This window comes from Drosophila miranda, chromosome 3 (genome assembly GCF_003369915.1).
Source record: "Drosophila miranda strain MSH22 chromosome 3, D.miranda_PacBio2.1, whole genome shotgun sequence".
Lineage (NCBI taxonomy): Eukaryota > Metazoa > Arthropoda > Insecta > Diptera > Drosophilidae > Drosophila > Drosophila miranda.
In genome coordinates, this window is record NC_046676.1 from 8223678 (window position 1) to 8250753 (window position 27076).

A 27076-nucleotide genomic window follows, 5' to 3' on the forward strand; every position below is an offset into this window, starting at 1 on the left:
GCGAGGCGGCCATTTCTGTGGGCGGAAGGAACGTCCCCTGGGAGATCGTTCAACACGGCACACAATCAAAATCCCTCACACTCACGCACTCGCACACCATGTCAATCAGCAAATAACAATCTGACAAATGCAAACAGCAGAAATGCAAATTGTGCGACATATAAAAAATTCAAAGCAGGTGGGGACGTGCCACCGACGACCATAGGTTACATGAGATCAAAATTGGTTCGTACCTTCCAGGTTCTCTTTCTGCCCTCGGTAACAATTTAAATCTTAATTAAATGATAAAGCAGCAGAAGCCGGCATGAAACGTAACCTTTGCCAACGGATTCAGTTGCTCTCCTCGTTAAGTCGCCTGCTTCTGCCGCAATCCTGGGGCATGAAGTAAGCTGAGAACTTAAACCCCATTCCCGTTCGGTTGGGGAGACGTGACGCATACGCATACGCATACGCCCTGTGTGCCGCCCTGTGTTTCGCCCTGTGTCTGTGTGCCTTGTGTCACTCTCCATTTTTTTTTTGTCTCCATCATCCACAATTTTCCTGTACTGACGTCAATCGATTGACTGTCGAGTGTCCCCTGCCGATTCACGTTATCCCTAATTGCATTTAGAGACGGCCGACTGCCGGACACGCCCGGCTCATCAATATCGTCAATACACATTTATTATGCGATAATTAATTGTCGCACTCCCAAAATCCCAAAAAAAAAAAATAGGAAAAGCTGATTGCGGTCAAGGTTAGAGGAAAAAGGGAATAAGGATTCCTCCCATATGCTGTTGATATGCTTTGTTCCCACACCCCCCGACCGGCAGGGCACATGTCAGAGTTTCGTAACTTCTTGGCAGTGGGCTCCCTTTCCATTATAAATGCCTGGGATATCGTCACATATGTCATTTGATTCTCGTTTATGGCAGAGCTTTTATTGTCCTCGATGGGAAAGTAGACAAGTCAAAGGAGAGGCATGATTCAGACCTCAGACTTCAGACTGCCTTGAACTTCATTCGTAAGCATTTATTCACGCAATTATGGAACACATACAAGTTTAATAGATAGCACGTCTAAGAATCCCTGTTCGAGCCACAACCCACTCTCCGATGAGAGCGCAAACTGCTGCAACATAGCCCACAGCGAGCACAGTCCACACCGTGTAGAAATTTCCAAGTTGTATTGGGCTTCGTTCGACGTTCGGTGGAACTTGGCGACTCCGGACATTGCTCATTGACATCAGATCGCGAATCGCTTGCTTGTACCAGTGGTCCATCATCCCGACAGACCATGTCCAGTCCACGAAGTGTGCCAATGCCATTCCAAAGAGGGAGTTCCTCTGCAGGACGAAAGCGGTCGGGATGTCTCTGAGGAGGTCCAGTCCGGGCGAAATGCACAAAGCCTTGCGGCTTGTTTGTTGCTGCAGAGCCCGGATAGGGCCGTAGTCGTACAAGAAGATCTGATAGGCGTAGCTTGTGTTCAGGCTGGAGATTAGCTCCATTTGTTTTTTGCCTTGAATGACTCGGACATTGGGCAGCTGCCTGCTCAGGAAATCGGGATCCACTTTATCTCTGATCATCCTGAGACTCATGGCGTTGAAGAAAACGGTCAGGTTGCTGTCGCGCAGCTGTTTTAGGTTGCGGATGTGCTGGTATTGGGGGCTCGTGGTCAGGAGAGTGCTAAGCTCGGCTCCAAGGTAAGTGCCTCCGAGCAGACCAACGAAACCCATCACCACGAACAGCTGGCCCAAGGCGGTGCCTACCCGATGGCGCACGAAGGGGACTGGCATCCCCAGGAGACTTCGAAAGACCCGCTGATTGATGAGCAGACTCAAGCATCTGAAGTCGCAGCGCCTATGGGCCAGGCGATTGTATATAGCTCCCATGAGGCTCTCCACCACTGTGAAGAGGATGTACCCCCCCAGTAGAACATAGGCTGCTTGCACGACAACGATGCTATTAAACATGTCCCCCATGCCCAACTCCTTTCCGCAGGGAACTGCGATTGAGATGGTCAATATTCCGATGAGCGGAAGCGTCGAACTCTGTTTACGATGTTTCAAGCTCATCATCTGGGCAGTCATCGGCAGGTCGAGATCCCCTCTAAGTGTCATTCCGATTATATCCGATTGGCGAAACAGGTGTCCTCCACCAGACTGGACTTCTCCGATCTTGAGGCTAATGTTGCGTTTCGTTGCGAAACTCTGGATCAAGGCGAAGATAAGGCCACTGTACCTCTTGATACCATTGCGGTCCTCCCAGGCGAAGCTTCGCGGTGGCACTTCGTCTAATAGACTTTTGGCCTCCTTACCCTGAAAGTTGAACCAAGGAATGGGAAAGAGTTTACCCTCCCTGAAGGTCTTCTGAATCGATTGAAAGTGCGGATGAGGAAACGGCTGTAAGCGATGCGCGCTGGAGCTTCCTACCAGTACCAGAAGTTGGAGGAACATGTGCTCAGCCGCCTTCTGGCAGAACGCTGCGAGCAACTGCTTCGACAGCGGGACTCGTAGCCAAACCACAATCCTTGCCTCTCTCATCTGATTGAATATCTCGGCCAGGGCATCCAGTAACAGCAAATCCTCGTTGGCGTCAATGTACAGCAGGGCCAGCACCATCTTGTTGTACCGAGTCACCAGCTCAACCCTTTGGCCCTCGTCGAACCGAAGCGTGGGCCAGGCGAGCGGATAGAATGGCTGCAGTGGGTCCGGGGCTGGAAGTTTCTGGTGACGACGTTGCATCACGAGAAGCGTGGAAATGCCATGCTCCTTGTGTACTGATTCGAGGGTCTCGTGGAGAAATCGAAGCTGCTCGATGGGGGCTACTGTTTCACTGAGCAGCAACCAGAGCAGAGCTGAAACTCCGTTCATGATGAGCCACCGACTACAGGATCCTAACTGAGACTCGGACTGATTCTGGCTGACTTTAGTGGGGATTCAGGCCATATCTTTTCAGATCTCCGCAGTGGGTAATTCCATTTAAATCTCATTTTAATCTAAAGTGCTTTCAAACCCTCAATCAAAAGTTACTGCTCTAAGCGAAAATTACGTATACGCACTGCTGCCTGACGCTCGCAGCCGCGAACTGCGTTTTGTTATTAAAATTAGCATGAATATTAAATTCAAAATTTGTTTCGTGTGTGCTGTATATTTAATTAAAGGCTGAGCACATTGTGCCACACAAATGGTGCACATGCCCCCCCCTGCTCCGTCCCAGAGTCTGCCCACGAAAGTCGGAAACTTTCATACACATGTTGATGTCCTGCCATGCAGTTAGTGCTGTTCATCTGCTCTTGGTTACTTTTCCCCATAAAATTCACTCGAGTTGAAGCCCCTCAACGACATAATTTACAAAGCGCTTTGGCAGCTGTCTACCTCTGTCTCCTGTCCCCAATCCCCAGTCCCCTGACTGCCTGCTGCCTGCTGCCTGCTGCCCGAATACCTCCTTACCGACACTTCCGGCTCTGCTTTGTCCTGCTTGAGGGCCACGTTATCATTGCCAGTGTCACTCTGTGCCGGCTGGAGCAGGAGGTGGACAAGAAGCTGGAGGAAATGGAGCATTTCAAGCGCATTTAATGCTCATAATGTCAAATGCAACAAAAACCACAAAACAAAACCCCCATTGCCTTGGCTGCGGTTTTGTTTAGACAACGGAAAAACAAATATGGCAGGGATTTCAACCAAGTTGAGGGCCACAATATAAGTTCACATTGTCACAAACTGCACTAACTAAATCCTGGAAACTTCATAGACACTGCTATAAAGTAGAGGCCTCTAGATTAGATAGCACTAGTTGAACCCTTTCTAAATGAATCTGAGCTCGGTCAAGCTAAAGGAACTATTCCTTGATAGAAATTGTTGTTGGATAGTCTTCCATTTCGAAGGGATCTCCTTTCTTATCTTATGTCATTTATGTCTTTCCCCCATAACCATCGGCAGATATAATGGTATTTCTATCCCCTCTTTGAGTGCCTCTAATGACCATTCTCTTCGCCTATCGCATAGAGGATCCTTGAGTCCAGGGCCAAGCCCAAATAAATACTTATATACTACCCGTAAATACTCGCTTTCAAGTATACCGATATACCATACATAGATAAACTTTTATTGATATAAAGAATTATCCACGTCGAGAAAACAAAGTAAACAAAAAACGAGAAAGGAAAAGGAAACTCAAAGGAAATACCAGGAAAAAATATAGCGCGAATTGGTTAAGACAACATTTCCAATGCGGATGCGGCACGGATGTGGAGTCACTTTCGATTGCACACTTGAGTCGACGCCGGAGAGATCTGGGAGCTGGGCCCCACACCAGCTAAGGACGTACGTACCTTTGGCCTTCTTCCGCACGTCTGAGCCGGATACAGAATAGAATGTGTGTGGGGGCACGGTCGGAGTTGGTGTCGGGGACTGGGTGTTTATGATTGCAGGTGTTTTCTGTAGACTTTTATGGCGGCAACTGTTGTTCGTGTGCCACAACGATTCCCAGAGGACGGCGGAGTGCGCGAGCGCGGCATTTGCAATAAATTTAATGGTGAACTTTTTGAACTTTCGGCTTGATTTCGATACTTCGTTGTTCCGCGGATGCGTATGTGGATGTGGGCATCGATTCAGGTCTGTTCTGTTCTGTCCTCAGGTTTTATCCGGGGATAAGTTACGGTTTACGGGTCAACTGACTCAACTGGCCACACAGCTCTCTGGGACGGGCTGTCCGACTTACTTATTTATGCACTCACGACAGCAGCAAATTTGCACGGAAATTTTATGGCCACTTATACCCATTCGCTCAGAGACTAAATATTTAATTTGCGCTTTGTTGATTATTGATTTATGTGTGGCATCATCCTGTCCTGTCCTGTCCTCTTTTTGTGGGCCAGTGCAGTACAATCCAGTGCAGATGAGAAACAAATAAATTCAAAATGTAGTCTGCTCGAAGATTTATGTGGCAACGGAGTGACGTTTTTTGGCTCTTAAATTATAGGCCAGGGCAGCGAAGATTCGAATGCTACTCTGTAGAAAGACTCTGTTGCGCTTGATTATGAAGTAATCAATACGACTAGGTAAATGCCAGCGTAATTGCACAAAAAATTTCATTCACTTTGCATATTCTAGTCGCTTGATTCAATTTTAATTAGCGCTCTAGCGATTTCCGTTACAAAAATCTCTAGCTTTGAAAATTTCACCGACACGAACGAATGGACGACACTCACGAACGCACACGCACACACGCACACAGACACAAAAAAAAACACACACATACACAGTCTCGCTATGTCTGTCACACTCTGTTTGCTTAGAGTGAGGAGGGGAAATCGCTAAAGAAAACTCTGGCTTTGTTGAGGAGCGTTCGAGGGAAATCACATGTTTCATGTGCAAAGTGTAAAAACAAACTGACAGCCGAAAGCGGCTCCATTGTGTAATGGTACCCCGAGCCGAGGAAGCCACTGTTAACGTTAACGGTCCATCCCATCTCCTGCTCCCCCACCAAGCAGCAGAAATGTTACCGGACAGGCAGGATATACATATGTATGTATGTGCCGAAAGCTCCTCTCCAGAAGCTTTGCTCTGCGGTGCCATGACTGTTACTGGAACTGTTAGAGCACGCTCGAGCAGTGTTAACAGCACTGCTTTGCAGCACTGTTAGCCCCGGCGGCGCGTTTTCAGAGTTCGCACATAATTCGCGCTTGATTGAAGCCGGACTGGACAGGCAGGTAGGCAGGCAGGCAGACACCAGACGACCTCACAGTGTAATTAAGTTTTATTTATGTCTGCGACCCGTCCAACAATCCGAAAGTCAAAAAACTCCAACCGGCGAGAATCAGTGCAGTGAGAGACTCGTACTTGTCATCGACATCGCCCCCCCCTCCCCCCAGGCCGCGTCGGGCGGTGGGCCGCAAATCATTTTCGAGACTCTAATTAAATTTCGGTGCTGCAACAGGTGTGGCAACCGCAATGCGCTTATGGCCTGGAATGATTACACCCGAATATTTAGCCGCAATTGTAAAGAGCAATAAATGTCGCAGATGCCACAACGGAATGGAATCAACAAACGAGGGGAAACGGTAGGCAAAGGGCGGACAAAGCAGAAAAAACAAACAGATATTCGCCTTAGACGGAGGCTGAGCCAATAAATCAATTCGTACCGACCGACTCGTAGGGTTAGCTGGAGGAGCATGCTCCTCTCCTCTACTGAATTTCATTACGAATGCCAAGCACAGAGGTCGCCCGCAAGAGCACGCAGCTGGATGGCCACTCAAGCCGAGCACTCAAGCCACCAGAGACGGCAGGACATGCCACAGCAGCAGCAGCAGCAGCAGCAGCTGCCCCAAGTCAAGTCAAGTGGAAGGGAGGCCGGAGACAGCAAACTTTGGCCTCTACAGGGGGGGAGGTAGGTGGGGTTGGCAAAAGTGTGTTAACATACTAATATTCACTTTGCATCTTAATCGTTGTTGCTGTCGTTCCGTTCCTATCCGCCCAAAGGATGTAATATTGGGGCAAAGGGAATGGGCTTGGGCATGGGCATGGGCATGCTGGCAGTTGATGGGAATGGAATGTTCTGTTGTGTTGTGTTTATGGTGGGAGCGGGGAGGACAACAGCTTCAATTGCCTGGTGTGGATGTCATCATCATCATTATTACGGCCATAGACAGTATTCTGGTGTTTTCCGAAGGTAATTCTCCCTTCTATGAATAATTCGACAGTGATTGGTTGTGCGATTAGTGAAATATTTAATGTCCTAGAGAACTAGCTAAAGAATTATATTTATAGTTGAGTTTTTCTTATTATTCTGTATTGACTATTGATTATTCTGCTCGACCGCCACGTGGGGAAACTACAGCCCGGATGTCGTGTGGAATAATCAGTATTAAAGGAGGACCAGCATATATTTATAGCCGATCCTTTTTATTAGGTTCTGCTACATGGCAAGTACATTAGAATTTGGTAGCTACTAATCGCGACAGAGACACCTGACGTCGAAGTCTGACAGTCGGGATGGCTGAGCGGAAAAGTCTACAAAAAAGCTCTCTCCAGCAGCAACAACAGCACTACTGCTAGGGTGAAAGCTTTGGCTCTCGCGCTCTCGCTTGGTTGCCTTCCATGGATTTCTTGCGAATAACAAGAGGAAAGGATAAGCAGCACGAACACGTGGTCGAGTCCGATTCAAGAGCGGTGCAGGAGGCCTGCTAAGAGAGAGGAGTGAAAGTGAGCCAGCAAGAGAGAGCGGAAGAATGGATTAGGAAAGGCGAAAGGAGAGGCACATCACACTTCCTGGCTCTGGCTGGGGCTGGGGCTGGGGCTAGGGCTGGGGGTAACCTCAGATGACCTCGACGGCCTTCAGCATATGAAGGCGGGCCCAGCATATGCAGGCGTTCACCAGCCTAATTGGCAATATCTGGGAAAGCGACTTGTCGTCCTGTTCAGGTTGTGCGGGCTTCCTGTCGTCTCTCGATTAATGAATTTAAGACACGCAAGCTCTGACCAGCTCGCTAAAGGTGGAAATTAATTTTAAAATCCACCTAATGTTTAAATTTCTCGCGCAAAGGACTTGTTGCGCCTTCTTTTGTGGTGGGGCTGTGGTGCAGGCTATTACCGGTGCTGGGGGAGCCATTGAAATGCATTAATCTTTTAATGAAATCTTATGACGCAACGTGTCGTATACGTCGTGCCCCATATAAAGCCCGCCGGATAGAACACTGCGAAAGCTTTAGTCGTTCAAGCAGCATTGCATCGAATGGCATTATCCTTGTGGTTTTGAATAGCTCAACGCTTAGGAGTTCAGTGAGGAGGTGGGTGGGGAGAGGAATGAGTGCTTTTCACTCTGCAAACATTTTTGCGTTGATGTGGCCTTGCCCCCATCGTGATGACAATTTATCGAGTCTGCATTCCATAAACTAGTTTATTGGATAAAGAAGTTCATAACGTTGCGGAAAAGCGCTTTGAATGCTGAGCACATAAGCGATTTGAGTTTCAAAAGGCCATAAGTGGTTTTGCTATGTAAATAATAACGAATTAGATACGAATTAGAGAGCAACCGTTGTCTGTATGAGCACACACACACACACACACACCCATACGTGTTCAAGCCAAGAATCCACTTTCACCTACAGATAATTTAACAGCCAACTGAAAGGAGTGAGACAGTGTACAAGACTGGGACTGGGACGCCAACAGACTGGGAATACATATTTATGATGTACCCAAAGCTACAGAAAATAACCGGAAACCGCAAACTCCCGTGATTCGAATGGAATATACCTGTCCCTCAAGTTTTGTTTCTCGAAATACCCTTAAAGAATATCTAGATATAATGAGCTCGATCTCTAGTAGATTCTAATATAGCCGAAGACCGATAAGAAAATCGGCAAAACCGTTCCGAGCAGGATAGTATTCGTTTAAGCCAGGGAATATTCATTTATTTAATTGCATATCATATATTATTTTGTATTATATTCATTAAACATTTTATTTCTCTTTTCTATTCCATTCCGAAATAATGGAATTCTCCCATTGCCAGCAAAGATTGTTCGGTTTCGGTTACCGCGAATGTAAATCAAGATTAAGAACACAAAAGTGCAACAAGAAGCACTTCTCTGCCGACACGATATACCCTACGCATGCACGGACGTTGGGTACACGTACGTAAAACACAATTAGAAGTCAGACACATACACACACGTACACGGAGGAGGGAATACATTTTATTACATTCCAGATGGCACGGCATAAACATACATGACATATGTATATACGTAGAATCCGAAGACATTTAGCACAACAACGCACGGCGCACGGAAAACATAACGAAAAGCGCGACATGATATGGTCCGTAACACACGAGGAACACACCTGCGTGTAAGCCCCAAACGGAAGACGTCGCTTCGTCCTTCAGTCGTGTTGATTTGCGGCATTTTTTATGATTACTTTATGAGTGACTAACAGTCATATATATGGGGGGGCGGGGAAAAGGGAAATGATGCCGACAGAGCAGAGACCATGTCGGCATGGGGAAAAGCCATTTACCATTCCGTACCATCGAAGGAGGATTGGCACACAAGTACAGGAGTGAGAGAGGCTGCACCTCTCCTCCCTCTTCAGATAAGGTATAATTGATAGAATGTTTAACATACAGCAACTCCAGTCAAGACACGATACATTTATCGCATCGACAATATATACATATCGCATACATTACTCATACGTACCGTTGCCCATGGGCGAACAAATCTTTCTTCGTTTATAGACTAAAGCACTCCACTCACCTGAAAAGAGAGAAAAAGTTGAGAAAATGAAACAGCAGTAAAGCCATGCATGTGTGGTAAATGTGGGCGTTTGCTAAAGACCAAAGCTCTTAATGCTCTTCAATAGCTCCCTGATATATGTATGAGCGCTGATGTTGTGGAGGTGTGGGGCGGGGTGTCTGTGCTAGCTTTTATGGGGCCATTGTTAGAAGATTTCTCGGAGCAATAAAACGGCATAGAGAGAGAGTTGGGCAGCTATTATTAACCATTATTAAGTGGTTAAAGCCACGAGTTCTATGTCCGAAATTCATTTAGAAAGCGTTCAAGTCTTTCTTTCTCAGCTCACAGTACGATGAGGGGAGCCAAAGTCATCCATTTCCATTACTCACTCACACATTTAATGGCCAATGGATATTAAAGACAGACTCAGTCTAATTAAGGTCAATAAACGCTTCTGGCCACAGAAAATCAATGTCTATGTGTCTGGGGCAGGGGCAGGGACAGGGACAAGGGCTGACAAGGCAATTACCAAAACGGCTTACACCCAGCATAATCGCCATTCAAAGAGGTGTCGATGCAAGCTGCCAGGAAGGCATCTGCATTGTATGAGTGCCCTGAAAAGAAAGCAGTCCCAGCATAATTGAGTTATTTACGCTAATTGGCACACGGCTGGGGGACGGGGGATGTGGAAGTGCCGGCGCCTGCTGAGTGGCAGATGACGCAAATTGGCCTGAACTGCAGGGCCAAGCCGCAGAAGTTGGCCAAGCCAACGTGCCGAGCTGTTGATTGTCAAACACCCTGTCGAACGCCCTGAGTGGCTAGGACCACGACATTGTGCCTAGTAGTGCCTTTGCGACACCCACATTATTCTTTCCTTCCGCTGCCTTGCAACAGCCCACAAAATGGATTTTCCATTCAACATTTTCGTTGCGAGCTGGCGGCAAATTTCCGGCTGCCTCCTACGTGCCACTTCTGCTTCGGCAAGCCCCTGGCAAACTCGCTGGAGAAAAGCAGCCACAGTAAATTCAATCACAAATATATGTACCAGCCACAAAATTTAACAATTGTTGCATGTGCCGGTGGCAAGTGCCGCCTGAATTATGAATAGATTGACTGAGGTCAAACTGTGTATAGTTTCGGCTGGAGTACGTTGCTAATGAATGAAAGGACAACCTTGGAACGGAATTTCAATGTGGCTGAAATATTCTAACAAGGGGAATATTTTTCCGGGACCTTCCGGCCAAGTCTCCCAGCAATAATCACAGACAAAACTCAAAAACAGGATAATAAATGTCAAAGTCCTGAAACGAAATTAAACTGCTTCGGGCACAGACACTTTGTGCGTGGGTGTCACAGTTGATTTGGGCCCTGTCCCGCTCAAGAACGGAATTTAATGGCCCCGCCACTTGGCCGGGGTGCGCAGTGTCAGCAAGCTGTTCAAATTTAATGCCTCCGTATTTATGGGATACAATTATAAATTAATCGTATGCTAAGCGAAAATACGATTATGTACGGGGTATGTTAACATCCTAAAATCAGTGAGTGTGTTAGAAATTTATGGTTTCACTTTCGATGACTACACGTAAACAGTGTCATGATTGTTTTTGTCCATAAAGCACATACATTTATGTGCGTACACTCAGAGAAAACCAGCACCACTCTTCGCTTTAAAAATCTACTCCAATAGAGAGTTTTCACATAGATTTTCATATTAATATGCAAATATTTGATTTAAAGTGACTTTAAAGTGTTTTCTATATCTGTTGAATATGGAATATGGAGAAATGGAGTGTTCTGAGGATTCATAGGAGGCAGAGATATGAAGCCATCAGAATTGTGATAGGTCCAAATAATCCACGATTTGGTGAGCAGCCCCCGGTGCTGTCCGCCCAGCATGTATACACGTCTATCAATCGATTTTATGTGAAAATGATAGAAGACTTTTGTATATATGTAAGCTGGGTAATCAGTTAGATTGCGGCTCACGTGCGGTGCCTGGTCCTACAGATAGCGCCCACGAAATAGTCCCCTTTGTCTGGCACTTAACCCAGATGAAAGCAAATATTTATGTAGATTTTCTGCGCACGCAATCAGCCCAAGAATACAGAAACACACATAAATCCCAGGCCATGCCAAAGGCAGGCAGGCTGACAGCAGGAGGGCCTCAATGCCATGCCGACATGGACATGGACAGCTCTTGTAGTAGCCAGCACAAAATATAGGGAATTGGTTATCTTCTTTCGTCTCGTGAGACCCCCTAGTGATATTTCGAACGATCAAGCTTTAGCCGCTCTTAAGGTTGGATGAAAGCCTTAGCCGCTCTTAAGTCCGAACGCCCACGAACACATACAAGCGACGGACAGTGGGAAGCATAGACGGCAATCGTACGATTGCACAGTTAAGCTATGCTGTGCATTAGACGATCGTTTTATGCTGCTGCGAATGTTCTGGATCATACGATTGCACAGTTAGTAAAAAGCTCAAAAGCTCTGCTGCACTGGCTACTCAGTCCATCGTCTATTACTGCTTTGAACAATATAAGAAAGTTGATCGATCTGTAAAGACGTGATAATTTCCGAGTGCGAGCAACATACATATTGCACACACATATATATAGTGCTATCCGGAAAATATATATATTTCCACAAATATATGCTGGAAGCATATAGTTACAAGTGCCGTACAGTTCAGTGGTCAGTGAATGACAAGAATTTAGTGCAGATATATTTGGGAAAAGAGGTATGTTTTCATATTAGTGCCGTGCACGTGCTGACATAACCTATGTTGCAGGGAGCTGTACCTAAGCTGCCCCATCGCGGTATAGTCTCGAGAAGACTACCCTGGGAGCTGGCTTAGGCGAACAGTTGTCGAGGTTTCTCCAACTCCATCCATAATTCATCTTTTCTGGACCTTATATTGCCACCAAGTCGGAATCTCCAAAGATCCAAGTGGAACAGATCAGCCTTAATCGCCAAGAATATTTAGTGCTGCTCAGACATAAATAACTAAATACAAGCTTGGCGGAAGATTCGTCAGTACGGCCCGGAACCATATACATCGCACCTGTTGACCTCTAACCAACTTCAGGCGGTCAACAGTCTACAAAGCAGCAGCACAGGATCGAGTTTTGTCCAATTTACATTTAATTCATTATCAAGTTCCAACGCATAAACATCAGCAGTTTAACGTAATGTAACTGAAACTTTATTAACACCCCTCTTTGATGTTACGCGCGTACATACCTACATACATATGTGCATATGCACACTAAATTGTCTTCGTTTGCTACCTTTTGGTTCAATTTTCGCGATAGAGCATAACAATTAAATTTCTGTCTGTATTATGAAAACCAAAACAACTGACTGATGACTATGCGACGGTGTTTGTAGCGTAATTGTATTGTATGCATTATATATTTATGATTTCCATATTTTAAACAGCTGCGGTCAACATCTACGACATCATTGGGCCCAACGATCAGCGTAAGACAATAACGCCGGAGTGAGTAATTATGTACAGCAAAAAGTAGTTTGGTCAAAAGAGCCTATTAACTTGAAAGTGTAGATATGCATACAGTGTATAATGATTCAAACCCGTCTGCTCAGTGTGTATAATGCACCCCAGTCTGATCTAGCTTTTGTTTACGATTTCGATTCTTATTCTCTCGTTTATATATATATATATATATCTATACCCTAATGTTTTTCATGCTTTAAAATAATGAATTTATAACTAAACTTATATGATAATTAGGATTAAGGAAATATTACCCACAAATTAGAAGCTAAGTCAATTGTTGTGTTTCTACAACTGCAACGTAATGAATATTGAAATTGAAGTCTCACATTATATTAAAATATGAATCTTTTTGGATTGAAATGAATCTTTAAAATCATAAAAATGGCCTGTCGAGTATCCGTGCCAGGATCTTATAAAATGTGGTAAACCTTAGTAAAGGATTGATCAAGGGACAATGCAAGAACTCGAACGCAATGTCATGGTAGGGTGGGTACAGAAGAGAGGGGCAATCAACACCTAGGTTCTCTCTAAATAGAAATGGTTCAGTAGGGCTTTTATTTGGCGTGTCGGCGCTATCAGTATTTCAGTTTACTTTGTTTTTGTATAATCACTTATAGTTTCCCGTAAAGTGCACTATTTAAATGTAGTGGAGTACGATAGTACAATTAGGCGAGGAAGAACCCCGACCATCCGGCGAGCTAGACCCGAGCCTAGCAAGAGTGCACACGACCAACCCTATTTGTACGCCGTCCTTAAGTCAGTCATGGTCATCTGCTGATACCGAGGGCCTATATATCTGTTTACATATATATATATTTAAACTCTGGTACACTACACATTTATGGCGCCCAACGTGGGGCCAGGCAACTTGCCTTAGAATCTAAAACCAATTCAGAGCCGATATTAAAATTTGGATTTATAGTGTCTTACTATATAGGCCGTTTATTTTAATAAGACAAGCAAATCTTGCCTTGGTTCTCCAAGCTCAACCGGTAATACATCAAAATTTCAACGAAACATTTTCTTTTGCAAAATATTGCACAAAGGTTAAAGATTTCAAAATTTATACTTTGACTCGGTTTTCGGATTTAGCAACTGCAATTCATTTTATTTCGGATTGGTTGACCAAAACAGACCTACAGTATCGAATTGTGAGTATCAGAGACAGTTATGCAATATCATACAGTGATCAGAATAAACAGGAATTGTTTTAGGATTTAGCGGTTCCAATTCAGTTTATTTTGGATTGATCGACCAAAGCAAACCTGCTTTTTCACTTTAGGCATCTTGAGTTATTCGGATTTACAATTTTATATTGCCAAATCGCGATAGTTGTCCAATGATTCAGTGCACGAGGTCATTAACTGATAATTAGTCCATATTAACGAAAATAGAAAAGCCTACTGAAACCAAATAGATATTTCGTAAGTATTCTGGCATGTGGGAAAGACAGACATTATTATTACAATTAATACCTTCTTATATAATTTTTTTTATTATTTTTTTTTTCTTTAATTCCTTAAATATTGTCTGATATACAATGGCTGTAAGGCGAAGTACAGATGACATAACAACTGCGTTGCAGGAAGCAGAACCATTTTGTGGAATTTGCAACGAAGTATTGGGAACTAGTGAGATTATAGCCAACACCCCGTGTAGACACAAATTCCATAAACTTTGTATTTTGGAACAGATTAGGACAAACCCAAAATGTCCCACCTGTTCATTAGATTGTTCTGCTCTGGCACTAACATTCTCTAACAACCCGTTGTTAGCCGAGCTTAACGCCGAAGGAACACGACCAACTAGTGCTAACGAATCTTTTAGCACAATAGACGGAACGTCTAATCGACCTAAAAAGGGCCAAAAGTTTATTAGAAGGGGTATGAATACGAGAGCAACTCAACGATCCAGGTTAGATCGCTCACTAACAGAAACTGAAACCAACAACACAACCCTTCCAATAACCTCTCAAGTGGAAATCGCTAACTACGTCCAGTCTGCTGTAAGCATTCAACAGGCTCAGTTAATGGAACAACTAACTTCATTTTTAAGCAAAACAATTGAATCTTCGATTCAAAGTCAATTAGCGTCACTCCAGCTGACGCAACCAGAACATATCTCTCCCGATGTTTCCGGTGACAATAACATTAACCAAACAAATAACGTGGGTATCGGTCAAGCACGAGATAGTCACGCAGAAGTTCTTTTAGATTTTTCAAGAGCGAGTGCAAATCGAAGTAATTCGAGCTCACACGTAGCACCAGCAAAAGTTTCCAGTATAATGCAGAATTGGCGCATTAAATTCGATGGTTCAAAAACTTGCATGAGGATGGATGAGTTTATTTATCGAGTACGTTCTCTAACGCAACAAAATCTTTATAACAATTATCAATTGCTTTGTGATCACTTGTATCTTTTATTCGCGGGAAAAGCTAGTGATTGGTACTGGAAATTCCATCGAAATTACCCAAACTTTAATTGGGATACGTTTTGTATAGAGTTTAGAAGAAGATTTGAAGATGTTGAGACCGACTATGATATCTGGGAAAAGATTAGGAAACGTCGTCAGGGCGAAAACGAATCCTTCGATGACTTTCAATATGCTATCGAAGATCTCGTGGATAGGCTTCAAAATTCGGTTACAGAAGAAGATGTTGTGAATCTACTTATTAGAAATTCCAAGCCCACTCTTCACCACGAGCTTCTTCACTTAAAGATTGCCAATAGATCGTTATTACGACGAGAGGTACGTAAGCACGAGCAGTTTTATAACGATATAAGATCGGTCAAGCAAAGGACTCTTCGCTCATACGTATCGGAATTGTCAGGTCCAGACGATAGCGAGCAGCTATTCGATGACTTGGTCGAGCATAATGAAGTGTGTCAAATACAACGTCGTACTTCACAGTCAGTTCCAACTTGCTGGAACTGTGACAACAAAGGTCATAAATTTGACGATTGTGTAGGTCCTCGTAAGATCTTTTGCTACGGGTGTGGAACAAAAGATACTTACAAACCGGTATGTCCCAAATGTAACCCTCCGGGAAACCGGCAGAAGGATGTGTTAAACAACAACAAGCAGACACATCCTTAGAAAAAAGTTTGCAAGAATCACCTACTAGTTTAACGAACGACCAAAGTTTAAGGGAGCCTAAGATCAGCTCACAAACAGTAGAGGAACCCCTGCCTACGGCATATCATTTTTCATTTACTCCTTTACCTGAAAGGGAAGCAAATTATATTACAACGCGTAAGAAAATTTTTGATAAGATAGATAGTTTTAAATTTGTAAGAAAGCCCAAACGTTCAACTAAACGTTTGAGACAATTTTGGAAGATGGTTCGCAAGAATAAGAACAAGTTTGTTTCAGCTATATTTCTTAGTTCGGATAGCAGGCTGTACACCAGTGTCACCATTGAAGGCAGTGATTACATAGCTTTGTTGGATTCGGGGGCCACAATCAGTTGTATTGGAGGTTCAGCCGCGAAAGAAATGTTGGCGCATTGCAAGGTTAAGAAGTGTTCAGGAGCAATACGAACGGCTAACGATACTGAAAGTAAGGTTATAGGCAAGCTGGTAACACAAATTAATTACCGTGGATGCACGGCAGACCTAGAAATGTTTCTTATTCCTGAACTCAAGCAAGACGTCTATTTGGGGATAGACTTCTGGCAAAAATTTGGACTTTTAGATAAAATCTCACACACTGCAGAGGTATCTGAATTAGATGTTGGAGGTACGGATGACGTCGAAGAACCACCGAACCTACATAAATTGACAGCAGACGAGAGAATTCGCTTAGATAAAGTGATAGGTTGTTTTCCATCTTTCGCTACTGAAGGATTAGGCCGTACCAGTTTAGTCACACACTCTATAGATGTTGGAGCAGCTATTCCCGTTAAGCAACGACATTGGCCGGTATCGCCAGCCATAGAGAAATTGATGTTTGCCGAGGTGGACAATATGCTTGCGCTCGATGTTATAGAGGAGTCGACTAGTCCCTGGAGCAGTAATTGCGTTTTGGTAAAGAAAGGCGAAAAATATAGACTGTGTCTCGATTCAAGAGAAGTGAACAAGGTTACAAGACGGGATGCATATCCGTTACCACATATTGATGGTATTCTAAGTCGATTACCACCCGCTCGTTACATCACTGGATTAGACATGAAACACGCATTTTGGCAAATCCCGTTGGATGAACAATCGCGACAGTATACTGCATTTACAGTGCCTAACCGACCATTATATCAATATAAAATGATGCCATTTGGTCTTTGCAATGCCGCTCAAACTCTCTGTAGACTAATGGATCGAGTTATTCCAGCTCATCTTCGGACACGTGTATTCGTATATTTAGATGATCTACTTGTTTTATCAAAGGATTTCGAGTCGCATTTACTGTTGTTACAGGAGATAGCGTTGTGTCTACGCAAAGCAAATCTAACCATTAACATAGGGAAATCAAACTTTTGCATAAAAGAAATCACGTATTTGGGTTTTATTATTGGTAATGGTCGGATAAAGACAAATCCAGACAAAATCAAGGCCATCTCGAAGTTCCCTGTGCCAGTTACCGTTAAGCAACTGCGTCGATTTTTGGGGTTATCCGGTTGGTACCGACGTTTCGTTGAAAATTATGCTACCGTTAGTTTTCCCTTAACCGAGTTGCTTAAGAAGAAAAAAGATTTACAGTGGAATGATGACGTTCAACAGTCGTTTGAGACCTTAAAGTCCTGTTTAACCGCATCACCCATTTTGATAACTCCTGACTTCTCAAAACCTTTTATTTTGCTCTGTGATGCTAGCACTTACGGAATCGGTTGTGTTTTAGCTCAAGAACGCGACGGCGTTGAATTGCCAATTGCTTACATGTCAGAAAAATTATCCAAGGCACAACGTAATTATTCGGTTACCGAACTAGAGTGCTTAGCAGTCATAAAGGGAATAAAAAAATTCCGCTCTTATATTGAGGGACAGGACTTCGTAGTCATAACCGATCACGCAGCACTTAAATGGTTAATGCAACAAAAGGATTTATCGGGTAGATTAGCCAGATGGTCTATGAAATTGCGTAGTTTCACATTTAATATCCTACATAGAAAGGGGACACTGAATGTTGTCGCTGACACTCTATCGCGTCAGGATGAACCGGCTATAGAGGAGCTCACGCAAATAAACCCCATGGTTGATCTAGACTCAGATCAATTCAAATCAGCTGAGTATCTGAGTTTAATAGAAAGTATTCAACAGAATCAGAGTAAGTTCCCAGACTTGAAAGTGATAGACGGTCAAGTTTTCAAAAGGACAGTATTCGCTTCGGGAGATGAGTCTCAAGAGAACGCATCATGGAAACTTTGGGTTCCGTCAGGGTTAATTACGAACGTATTATATCAAGCTCATGACGCCCCTAGCTCCGCACATTGTGGGATGAGTAAAACCATAGAGAAGCTTAAAAGATATTTATTCTGGCCTCGCATGGTTAGCCAGACGCGCAAGTACATATCTGAATGCACCGTTTGTCGCACGACCAAGAGTCCGAATATGATTCTTAGACCTCCTATGGGTAAACCATTCACTTCGGATAGGCCGTTTCAGAAATTATACATAGATCTCTTAGGACCATACCCCCGCACAAAAAAGGGAAACATAGGATTGCTCATAGTTGTTGATCACAATACTAAGTTCCATTTTCTGTGTCCCTTGAAGAAATTTACAGCCCCTAAGATCTGTGAATATCTGGAAGGGTCTCTCTTTTATACATTTGGGGTGCCAGAAGTCATCTTGTCAGACAATGGATCCCAATTTAAATCTAGCTACTTTCAGGCATTTTTAAATAGCTTCGGTATAACACAAAAATGCACAGCTATTTATTCACCGCAAGCGAATGCCAGCGAGCGACTGAACAGATCCGTGATAGCTGCGATACGAGCTTATATCGGTAACGAACATTCCAATTGGGACTGTAACCTAAATGCCATTAGTGGTTCATTGAGATCTACCTTACATAGGAGTACAGGGTATTCTCCATATTTTCTAGCATTTGGTCAAAACATGATGTTGAATGGGAAGGATTACGCACTCTTGCGTAAACTAGACCTTTTGAACGACGATACTAGAATGGAGAACCCCGATTCCTTGCAGCTAATCCGGCAACAGGCTAAAGCGAATGTCAATAAGGCACACGAAGAAAATTCGCATAGATACAATTTGCGCTGCCGTGATACACAATTAAAGATTGGAGATTTGGTATATGCTAGAAATTTCACACAAAGTAGTGCTATAAAAAAGTTTAGTTCTAAACTAGCCCTGTGTTCATTCCCGCTCAGGTAATTAAAAAGCGAAGTCCGTACTATTACGAATTGGTCGATGGGAACAAGAAATATCTCGGCGTGTATCATCTGAAAGACATTCAAATCAGGAAATAATCTCTCCTAATCAAGTTCTTCAGATAATTATTCGTCGAGCAGGTCTTGTATAATTATCTGTGGTGTAGTAGCCAGCACAAAATATAGGGAATTGGTTATCTTCTTTCGTCTCGTGAGACCCCCTAGTGATATTTCGAACGATCAAGCTTTAGCCGCTCTTAAGGTTGGATGAAAGCCTTAGCCGCTCTTAAGTCCGAACGCCCACGAACACATACAAGCGACGGACAGTGGGAAGCATAGACGGCAATCGTACGATTGCACAGTTAAGCTATGCTGTGCATTAGACGATCGTTTTATGCTGCTGCGAATGTTCTGGATCATACGATTGCACAGTTAGTAAAAAGCTCAAAAGCTCTGCTGCACTGGCTACTCAGTCCATCGTCTATTACTGCTTTGAACAATATAAGAAAGTTGATCGATCTGTAAAGACGTGATAATTTCCGAGTGCGAGCAACATACATATTGCACACACATATATATAGTGCTATCCGGAAAATATATATATTTCCACAAATATATGCTGGAAGCATATAGTTACAAGTGCCGTACAGTTCAGTGGTCAGTGAATGACAAGAATTTAGTGCAGATATATTTGGGAAAAGAGGTATGTTTTCATATTAGTGCCGTGCACGTGCTGACATAACCTATGTTGCAGGGAGCTGTACCTAAGCTGCCCCATCGCGGTATAGTCTCGAGAAGACTACCCTGGGAGCTGGCTTAGGCGAACAGTTGTCGAGGTTTCTCCAACTCCATCCATAATTCATCTTTTCTGGACCTTATATTGCCACCAAGTCGGAATCTCCAAAGATCCAAGTGGAACAGATCAGCCTTAATCGCCAAGAATATTTAGTGCTGCTCAGACATAAATAACTAAATACAAGCTTGGCGGAAGATTCGTCAGTACGGCCCGGAACCATATACATCGCACCTGTTGACCTCTAACCAACTTCAGGCGGTCAACAGTCTACAAAGCAGCAGCACAGGATCGAGTTTTGTCCAATTTACATTTAATTCATTATCAAGTTCCAACGCATAAACATCAGCAGTTTAACGTAATGTAACTGAAACTTTATTAACACCCCTCTTTGATGTTACGCGCGTACATACCTACATACATATGTGCATATGCACACTAAATTGTCTTCGTTTGCTACCTTTTGGTTCAATTTTCGCGATAGAGCATAACAATTAAATTTCTGTCTGTATTATGAAAACCAAAACAACTGACTGATGACTATGCGACGGTGTTTGTAGCGTAATTGTATTGTATGCATTATATATTTATGATTTCCATATTTTAAACAGCTGCGGTCAACATCTACGACATCATTGGGCCCAACGATCAGCGTAAGACAATAACGCCGGAGTGAGTAATTATGTACAGCAAAAAGTAGTTTGGTCAAAAGAGCCTATTAACTTGAAAGTGTAGATATGCATACAGTGTATAATGATTCAAACCCGTCTGCTCAGTGTGTATAATGCACCCCAGTCTGATCTAGCTTTTGTTTACGATTTCGATTCTTATTCTCTCGTTTATATATATATATATATATCTATACCCTAATGTTTTTCATGCTTTAAAATAATGAATTTATAACTAAACTTATATGATAATTAGGATTAAGGAAATATTACCCACAAATTAGAAGCTAAGTCAATTGTTGTGTTTCTACAACTGCAACGTAATGAATATTGAAATTGAAGTCTCACATTATATTAAAATATGAATCTTTTTGGATTGAAATGAATCTTTAAAATCATAAAAATGGCCTGTCGAGTATCCGTGCCAGGATCTTATAAAATGTGGTAAACCTTAGTAAAGGATTGATCAAGGGACAATGCAAGAACTCGAACGCAATGTCATGGTAGGGTGGGTACAGAAGAGAGGGGCAATCAACACCTAGGTTCTCTCTAAATAGAAATGGTTCAGTAGGGCTTTTATTTGGCGTGTCGGCGCTATCAGTATTTCAGTTTACTTTGTTTTTGTATAATCACTTATAGTTTCCCGTAAAGTGCACTATTTAAATGTAGTGGAGTACGATAGTACAATTAGGCGAGGAAGAACCCCGACCATCCGGCGAGCTAGACCCGAGCCTAGCAAGAGTGCACACGACCAACCCTATTTGTACGCCGTCCTTAAGTCAGTCATGGTCATCTGCTGATACCGAGGGCCTATATATCTGTTTACATATATATATATTTAAACTCTGGTACACTACACTCTGTCCCTGCTCACTCACCTTTCATCCAGACGCATACTGCTGCGGCTTATGTCACTCCACACGGACATGGAGCGGGGCCGCTGGAAGATCGACTTGGAGAAGCGCCGCACGGCCGTCGCGGGCAGCTCCTCGTTGAAGTTCACATTCCGGTGCAGGCGATGCTGGTGGCTGGGGGATGCGATCGAGGGCATCGAGTAGCTGCAGGTTTGGTTATCGTCCGACATGGCCAGTGCTGTGTAGCTCGCTTGGAGCTTGTGGGTCATTTCCTTCACAAGGGAGTGCGTATCGCGGGTGGGATATGTGCAGGATTCGGTCCGAGTTTACCCTGTGGCTCTACATCATTTCGCTGGATCTTCTAGATCTTCACTGTCACTGTCACTGTCACTGGCACTGGCACTGGCGCTGGCACTGTTACATTTCACTGGCATCCGCACTGCACTGATCATTTGCTGCTGGCCGAGTGTTCGCTGGCTCAGGGTGTCGTCTCGGAATGCGGCGTTAATTGCATCTGCATCGCATCGCAGGGTCTTGGCGAAAAAAAAACTTGTTTATTGTCTGGGCTCATGACATTTCCGACACTTCATTAAGCACAATCAGCACAGACAATTGACCGTACCTCTCTCCCTCACTCTTTCGGTTTACGAGCTCTATCTGTTCTCCAAGTGACTTTGATAAATGCCTGCTCACGAGAGCTCCTCACGCTCGCTGACTAATTGACTGGACAGACGTGCAGCAAGCGGCATGCAGCGTGCAGCACGCAGAAATTATCATAGATTAAAGTTCAACTATCGGGATGATCAATCAGTCAACCATTCAATCAATCAGAGTCCCTGAATATTTCCATTGGACATATAGAACACATAAAGAACATATGATAAAGGAAATTCTATGTGCCCTCAATGTACCCTATACGGTAGAAAAAACCATCTTCAATGTTTGGAAATTCATACTGCACTCGGACTATGCTTTTTGAATCTATAAATTATTCATAATTTTGGTTTTTGTTAAATTGTATTTTTGTCGCACAAAAATGCCATTTGAAAACGCCTTTGGCTAAGTGGGATTTGGAGAGAGAAAATTAGTTTGAGGCGTGTCGTGCCACGCTTTTCATCAGCATAATGAAAAACAAATTTCCAAACAAGACACACCCAACCACACACACACACACACACACACACACACCCCGAAGGCGCGAGAGCTGCAGTTTCGCTAAATGGAAAAAATGAGGAGAGTAGGGGATTTGCGGCAGGGGGGGGCACAAATTGAATTGTTTTTTGGGCTGCTTCTGTGGCGCTCATCCCCGTGGAACCAAGCGCAGCTGCTTGCTGCTGTTTTTGCTGATGCTTTTAGTGCAACATTTCGTCTTTGGTCATTATTTTTGGGTAATTTTATTCTATATAAGAAAACATTTTATGATGCTCTTTTCAGCTACTTGGGTTTTATGGACTCAGCGCAGGACTACTCGGGCTTTAAAGAATCCACCCGTCCCAGAGACGGAGGCAAAGCTGGTCCGGAAACTCCTCGTTGCCATTTGCATGCTACGCACTAACTTGGCCAACTAAGTGCCACAATTAACAAATGTAAAGGGTGCTAAACCCGCACCAACCACGCCCACTTCCTTCGAAATGAAACTCCAGTTACACACGCGATTTGGCAGCTAGAGTTTGGCACAACTAAGACATTAAATTGCCTATCTCAGAGCGATGTCAGAGGGGAAGAGAAGACTCAGTTGGAGGGGGACTCCGATGGGGAAGTGGTTGGAGGAGGAGCCCGGGTGTGACACTAGCAAGGTCATGATTACAAATGTTTTCTCCCTGTGCCACGGTGCCCTCCTTTAGGGAGCGGGCCAAGCGAACGAAGAGCTGCCTGTACAGTGCGTTCCAAAAGTGTCAGACTATGAATGGACTTTCCCTAAACAATCAATTGATATTTTTGCAGCATTTAATCAATACTTAATTAATACTTTGCGAGGATCTCAACTCTGTACTTCCATTACTTGGTTCCATTATTTATCCTGTTCAGTCACATCTTCTGTTGAGAGAGGGAGTCTGGGACACGAGAACCGTTTAGGAGGACTAAGCCGATTACATTTCCTCAAAGTTCAGGGTTGCCTTACAGTTGTGACGCCCACTGTAACATAGAAGTATATATAAACTTTCTGCCCTTATTAACGGAAGCTGGCCTCAGAACAATTCCCTGATCTGATATGTGACCCACACGGGCAAACTTCTGACCTTATCAATTAACGAACTGACTGTCGCCCCACCCCCACTCCCCTGTCCCGTGATGAGCAGGGGAAAAATGGGAAAAAGGTGAAACATGTGACAATATTTCCTTCCTCTGAATATCACCAGCGAGAACATTTACAGTTGGTGGTGCCGAAAGGAAATGTCTTTCAAACAGAACTTGTGTAAACAGGCGGCAATTGTTCCCGTGGCCGTTGCCAGCCGCAGGGACAGGGCTCGGAGAGGGAGGCAATAGAAAAATGTGTTGGCCAGGCATGTGTTGGCCATAAATAACTTGGGAAGAACCAAAGCAAAGCCCACACATGAGACCACAATATATTTATGCTGCCATATGCTCCGCCATTAAAGAAATCCACATACTGGAAGTAAATTTCATGTCAACGAAGTTGTATGCGTTTTAATGCGGTAGAAAGGATGATCCTATGATGACATTTTGCCTAAGACCATGAATGAAATGCGAAATAATCTTTAACCCGACTCCATGCACCGTTTTGCATGAATTTTCATCCTTCTCCGCCGTAAGAGGCAGACCTTGTCAGCAGTGTGCTTTGCTACCCTCATCAGAAGCCCTTTGAACTCAATTTGTACACAAAAGTTGACCTTTTCTAGGATTCAAATCGTTGCTAGAAGAAGGTCACTCTATCATGTCGGAACAGAGGGCGGGAATAGAGCGTGCAATAAATAGAAGTTGTCATCTCCATTAGAAATTTAAACAAGAATATGAATTGGATATGGCGGAGCCTTCAGACTATAGTTATAGTGGATACAACATTAGGGATACCAAATGTTCTTACACCATCTGCCCCCAGAGAACTATGAGAACGTTTAAGACTTATGCGACTACTAAACATTTACGACAGCAGAAATTTATCACTTGTTATTCTGAAGCAATAATCCATTGCAATTCATCTTCCAAGCATCTAAAATAACACAGAATCACTCTTTTTGAGAGCTCCTGTCATTTCGATTGTCAACGAAGTTTTTTGCTTATTTCATTTTATTTAATTCCCTTTCTAGTATAATGCTATAGCACTTTCCTTTCATTTTTGGCCAACTTCCAAGGAAGAAAGTTCAGTTTCCTTTTTCAATTTTTGTTCTTTATACCCGATACTCAAAAAGAGTAAAGGGGTATATTAGATTACTGGTGCAAATGGAGGTTTGTAACACCCAAAAGGTAGCGTTTCCGACCCCATAAAGTATATATATTCTTGATCAGCCATGTCTGTCTGTCAGCCTAGATCTCAGAGACTGTAAGAGCTAGAGCAACCAAATTGTGTAACCACACTGCTGCAATTTTAAAGATACAAGAAAACTAAAAGAGCATAATTGCGCATCAGATCTGATTATTGTTATAGCCAGAATGAAGAAGTCTCTTACTCATTCTCTCTTTCTCTCACACTCTGATCGTGCAGTGTGCGCCCTCGACGGAGAAGAGCCATACTGACTGAGTATCGGGTATAAATGTAGAGTGGCGGCCATAGCTGCGACTCGAAACGTTCCCGCTCGTTTTTTCCTGTGGCCTCCGCTGCCAAGTTGAAAATTGATTTGTGGCTGCGGAGAAAAGTTTAACTTTTTTGTGGTGGGGAAATTGAATTTTTATTTCGATTTTATATCTGTTTGCATTTCGATATGACTGGCGAAAGTTGGCTCTGAACCACGAATTCTCGAGGTTTTCACACCTGTCCTGGAAAAGCTCAAAATTAGCAAGTCAAACAAGTTGAGTTGGCACTCTAATCCAGGAGAAGAATATCTCTTCCCAACAGTCTTAACGGGTTCCGTTGTTATCCCACATTCAGGGGAAAACTTTGTCCAGCATCCGGAAAAGTTGTGGAGCAACTTTCCCGATTGAATGGACATTAGATATTTGATGTGAGACATTCAGTTGCTTTAATATTAAAGCTTGTAAGCCTGAAAGTTTCCTTTAATTTTACATAAAATTGCCGAAAATCCGACATCGGAACTAGAGCAGAAATCACTTAACTGCCTTTGACTCGACGATAAAAAACCCCTGGCAACGAAACAATCTCCGGAATACAACAGAAAAATAATGTGCATGAAAACGTGGAAACGCCCTGCTGAGGGAAAGTCTAAACAGAGTCCAAAAACAAATGATGGGAAAATAGAGAGGAAAAGCAGAAAGAGCAAGAAAAGTTAGAAGAGATATCGTAGGAGTTAATACAGCGTGATAAGTTGTCTGTGTTATACATTTAGCACAAACAAAGGAACAGGACTCGGCTCTGTCTGGGCCCAGATCCATCCCGTATGCTGGCGTATACAAATGTGTGTATGTACAGTAGCTTACAAGGCCATAAATGGCGAAAACGTCATCACTTATCACACACAAATAGGCAACACGATTTGCTGCCACAAATTCTGGCTCAGAAACTTGGGGCGAAAGTTAAACTGCTTCACCGGGCAATGATTGGATTATCAATTTGTGTGGTGCAGACTGCCACAAGTATGTGTTTGGAATAATAAATAAGCTTTCAGAGAAACTGATTGAAGATGTTCCTGGGGTTGGGTAGAAGTATTTACAGTCAAAAGGACTAAATCTTTGATTCACGCTAGCTAAAAGTAAACCAGCATCTCATTAGAGATAGAAAAAAAGGATTTACAATTTAATATTTCAATTCAGAGCTAATAACGGACAAAGATCTAAACAAGGCTCCACTGTTTTGATGCTTTTTGAAATTATTACAAGTTAGTATTCAAATTTAAACAACAATACAATGAAAAGTAGTTTACCGGGCTTGCAATACCCCAGGGTAGAAAACTCTCGTGAGAGAAATGAACCTAAGGCTATAGACTATAACCTCCTACGGCGAATAGAGTTTTTCCCACCGATAACAATCGAATTTTAATCGAAACACTCGTTTCCGCCTGTTGCTAAATACTGGATTAAATTCACGAAAAAAGAAAACACAAATCCCGGAAAAACGATTCAACGCCCAGCCATGTCAAAAGGTCATCAAAGTAGTCCCGACAACACAAAGCATTCAATGGCCCCTGACATGTCGGCTCATTAGTCAATTAGGGGGAAAGAGCAGAGAACTATCCTCCAATCTCCAATCTCCATCCTCCACTGACAGAATGACAGAGTGTCGAGAAAATGAAACACTCATCAATCTAAATGTGGACACGACCAAACCAGCATCAGAACAATACCAGTTGTCATTCACAGCCACAAGTCCTTGATTTTGGGCAAGTGCAAATCGTTCGAAAACATATCTTAATTAATCGCAAAAGTGGAAAATCAAGTGTTTGGAGATACATTCTATAAATTAGTTAGGCTGCGGGTGGTCCCCAGTAGATTCGTGGAGACTTTGATTAAAACTTTTCCCCCACCCACCAAACTCGTACACGGATACTTTGTTTGAGTCCCCGAATTTCATTTGGTATGCATGGAAACGACTGCAGCGAGACTTCCGAATGGTTCAGACAC

The 27076-nt window shown here is 43.4% G+C and overlaps 1 protein-coding gene across 20 annotated transcripts in view; it reads right to left on the minus strand.

Moving 5' to 3' along the window:
• Positions 1 to 27076, minus strand: part of LOC108159238 (potassium channel subfamily T member 2) — a 102677-nt gene that overhangs the window by 51630 nt on the left and 23971 nt on the right. For 4 of the 20 annotated variants that reach the window (XM_033392471.1, XM_017292356.2, XM_033392481.1 and 1 more), the window contains exon 2: positions 21407 to 21915. The exons of 1 other annotated variant lie outside the window; for it this stretch is intronic. In XM_033392471.1, coding sequence (XP_033248362.1) covers positions 21407 to 21651 — 245 coding nt within the window. In that variant the 5' untranslated portion in view covers positions 21652 to 21915. Of the gene's footprint in view, positions 1 to 4311; positions 5357 to 21406; positions 22157 to 27076 lie in introns of those variants that run through there. 15 more of the 20 variants (XM_033392467.1, XM_033392473.1, XM_033392472.1 and 12 more) reach the window with 11 other exon arrangements.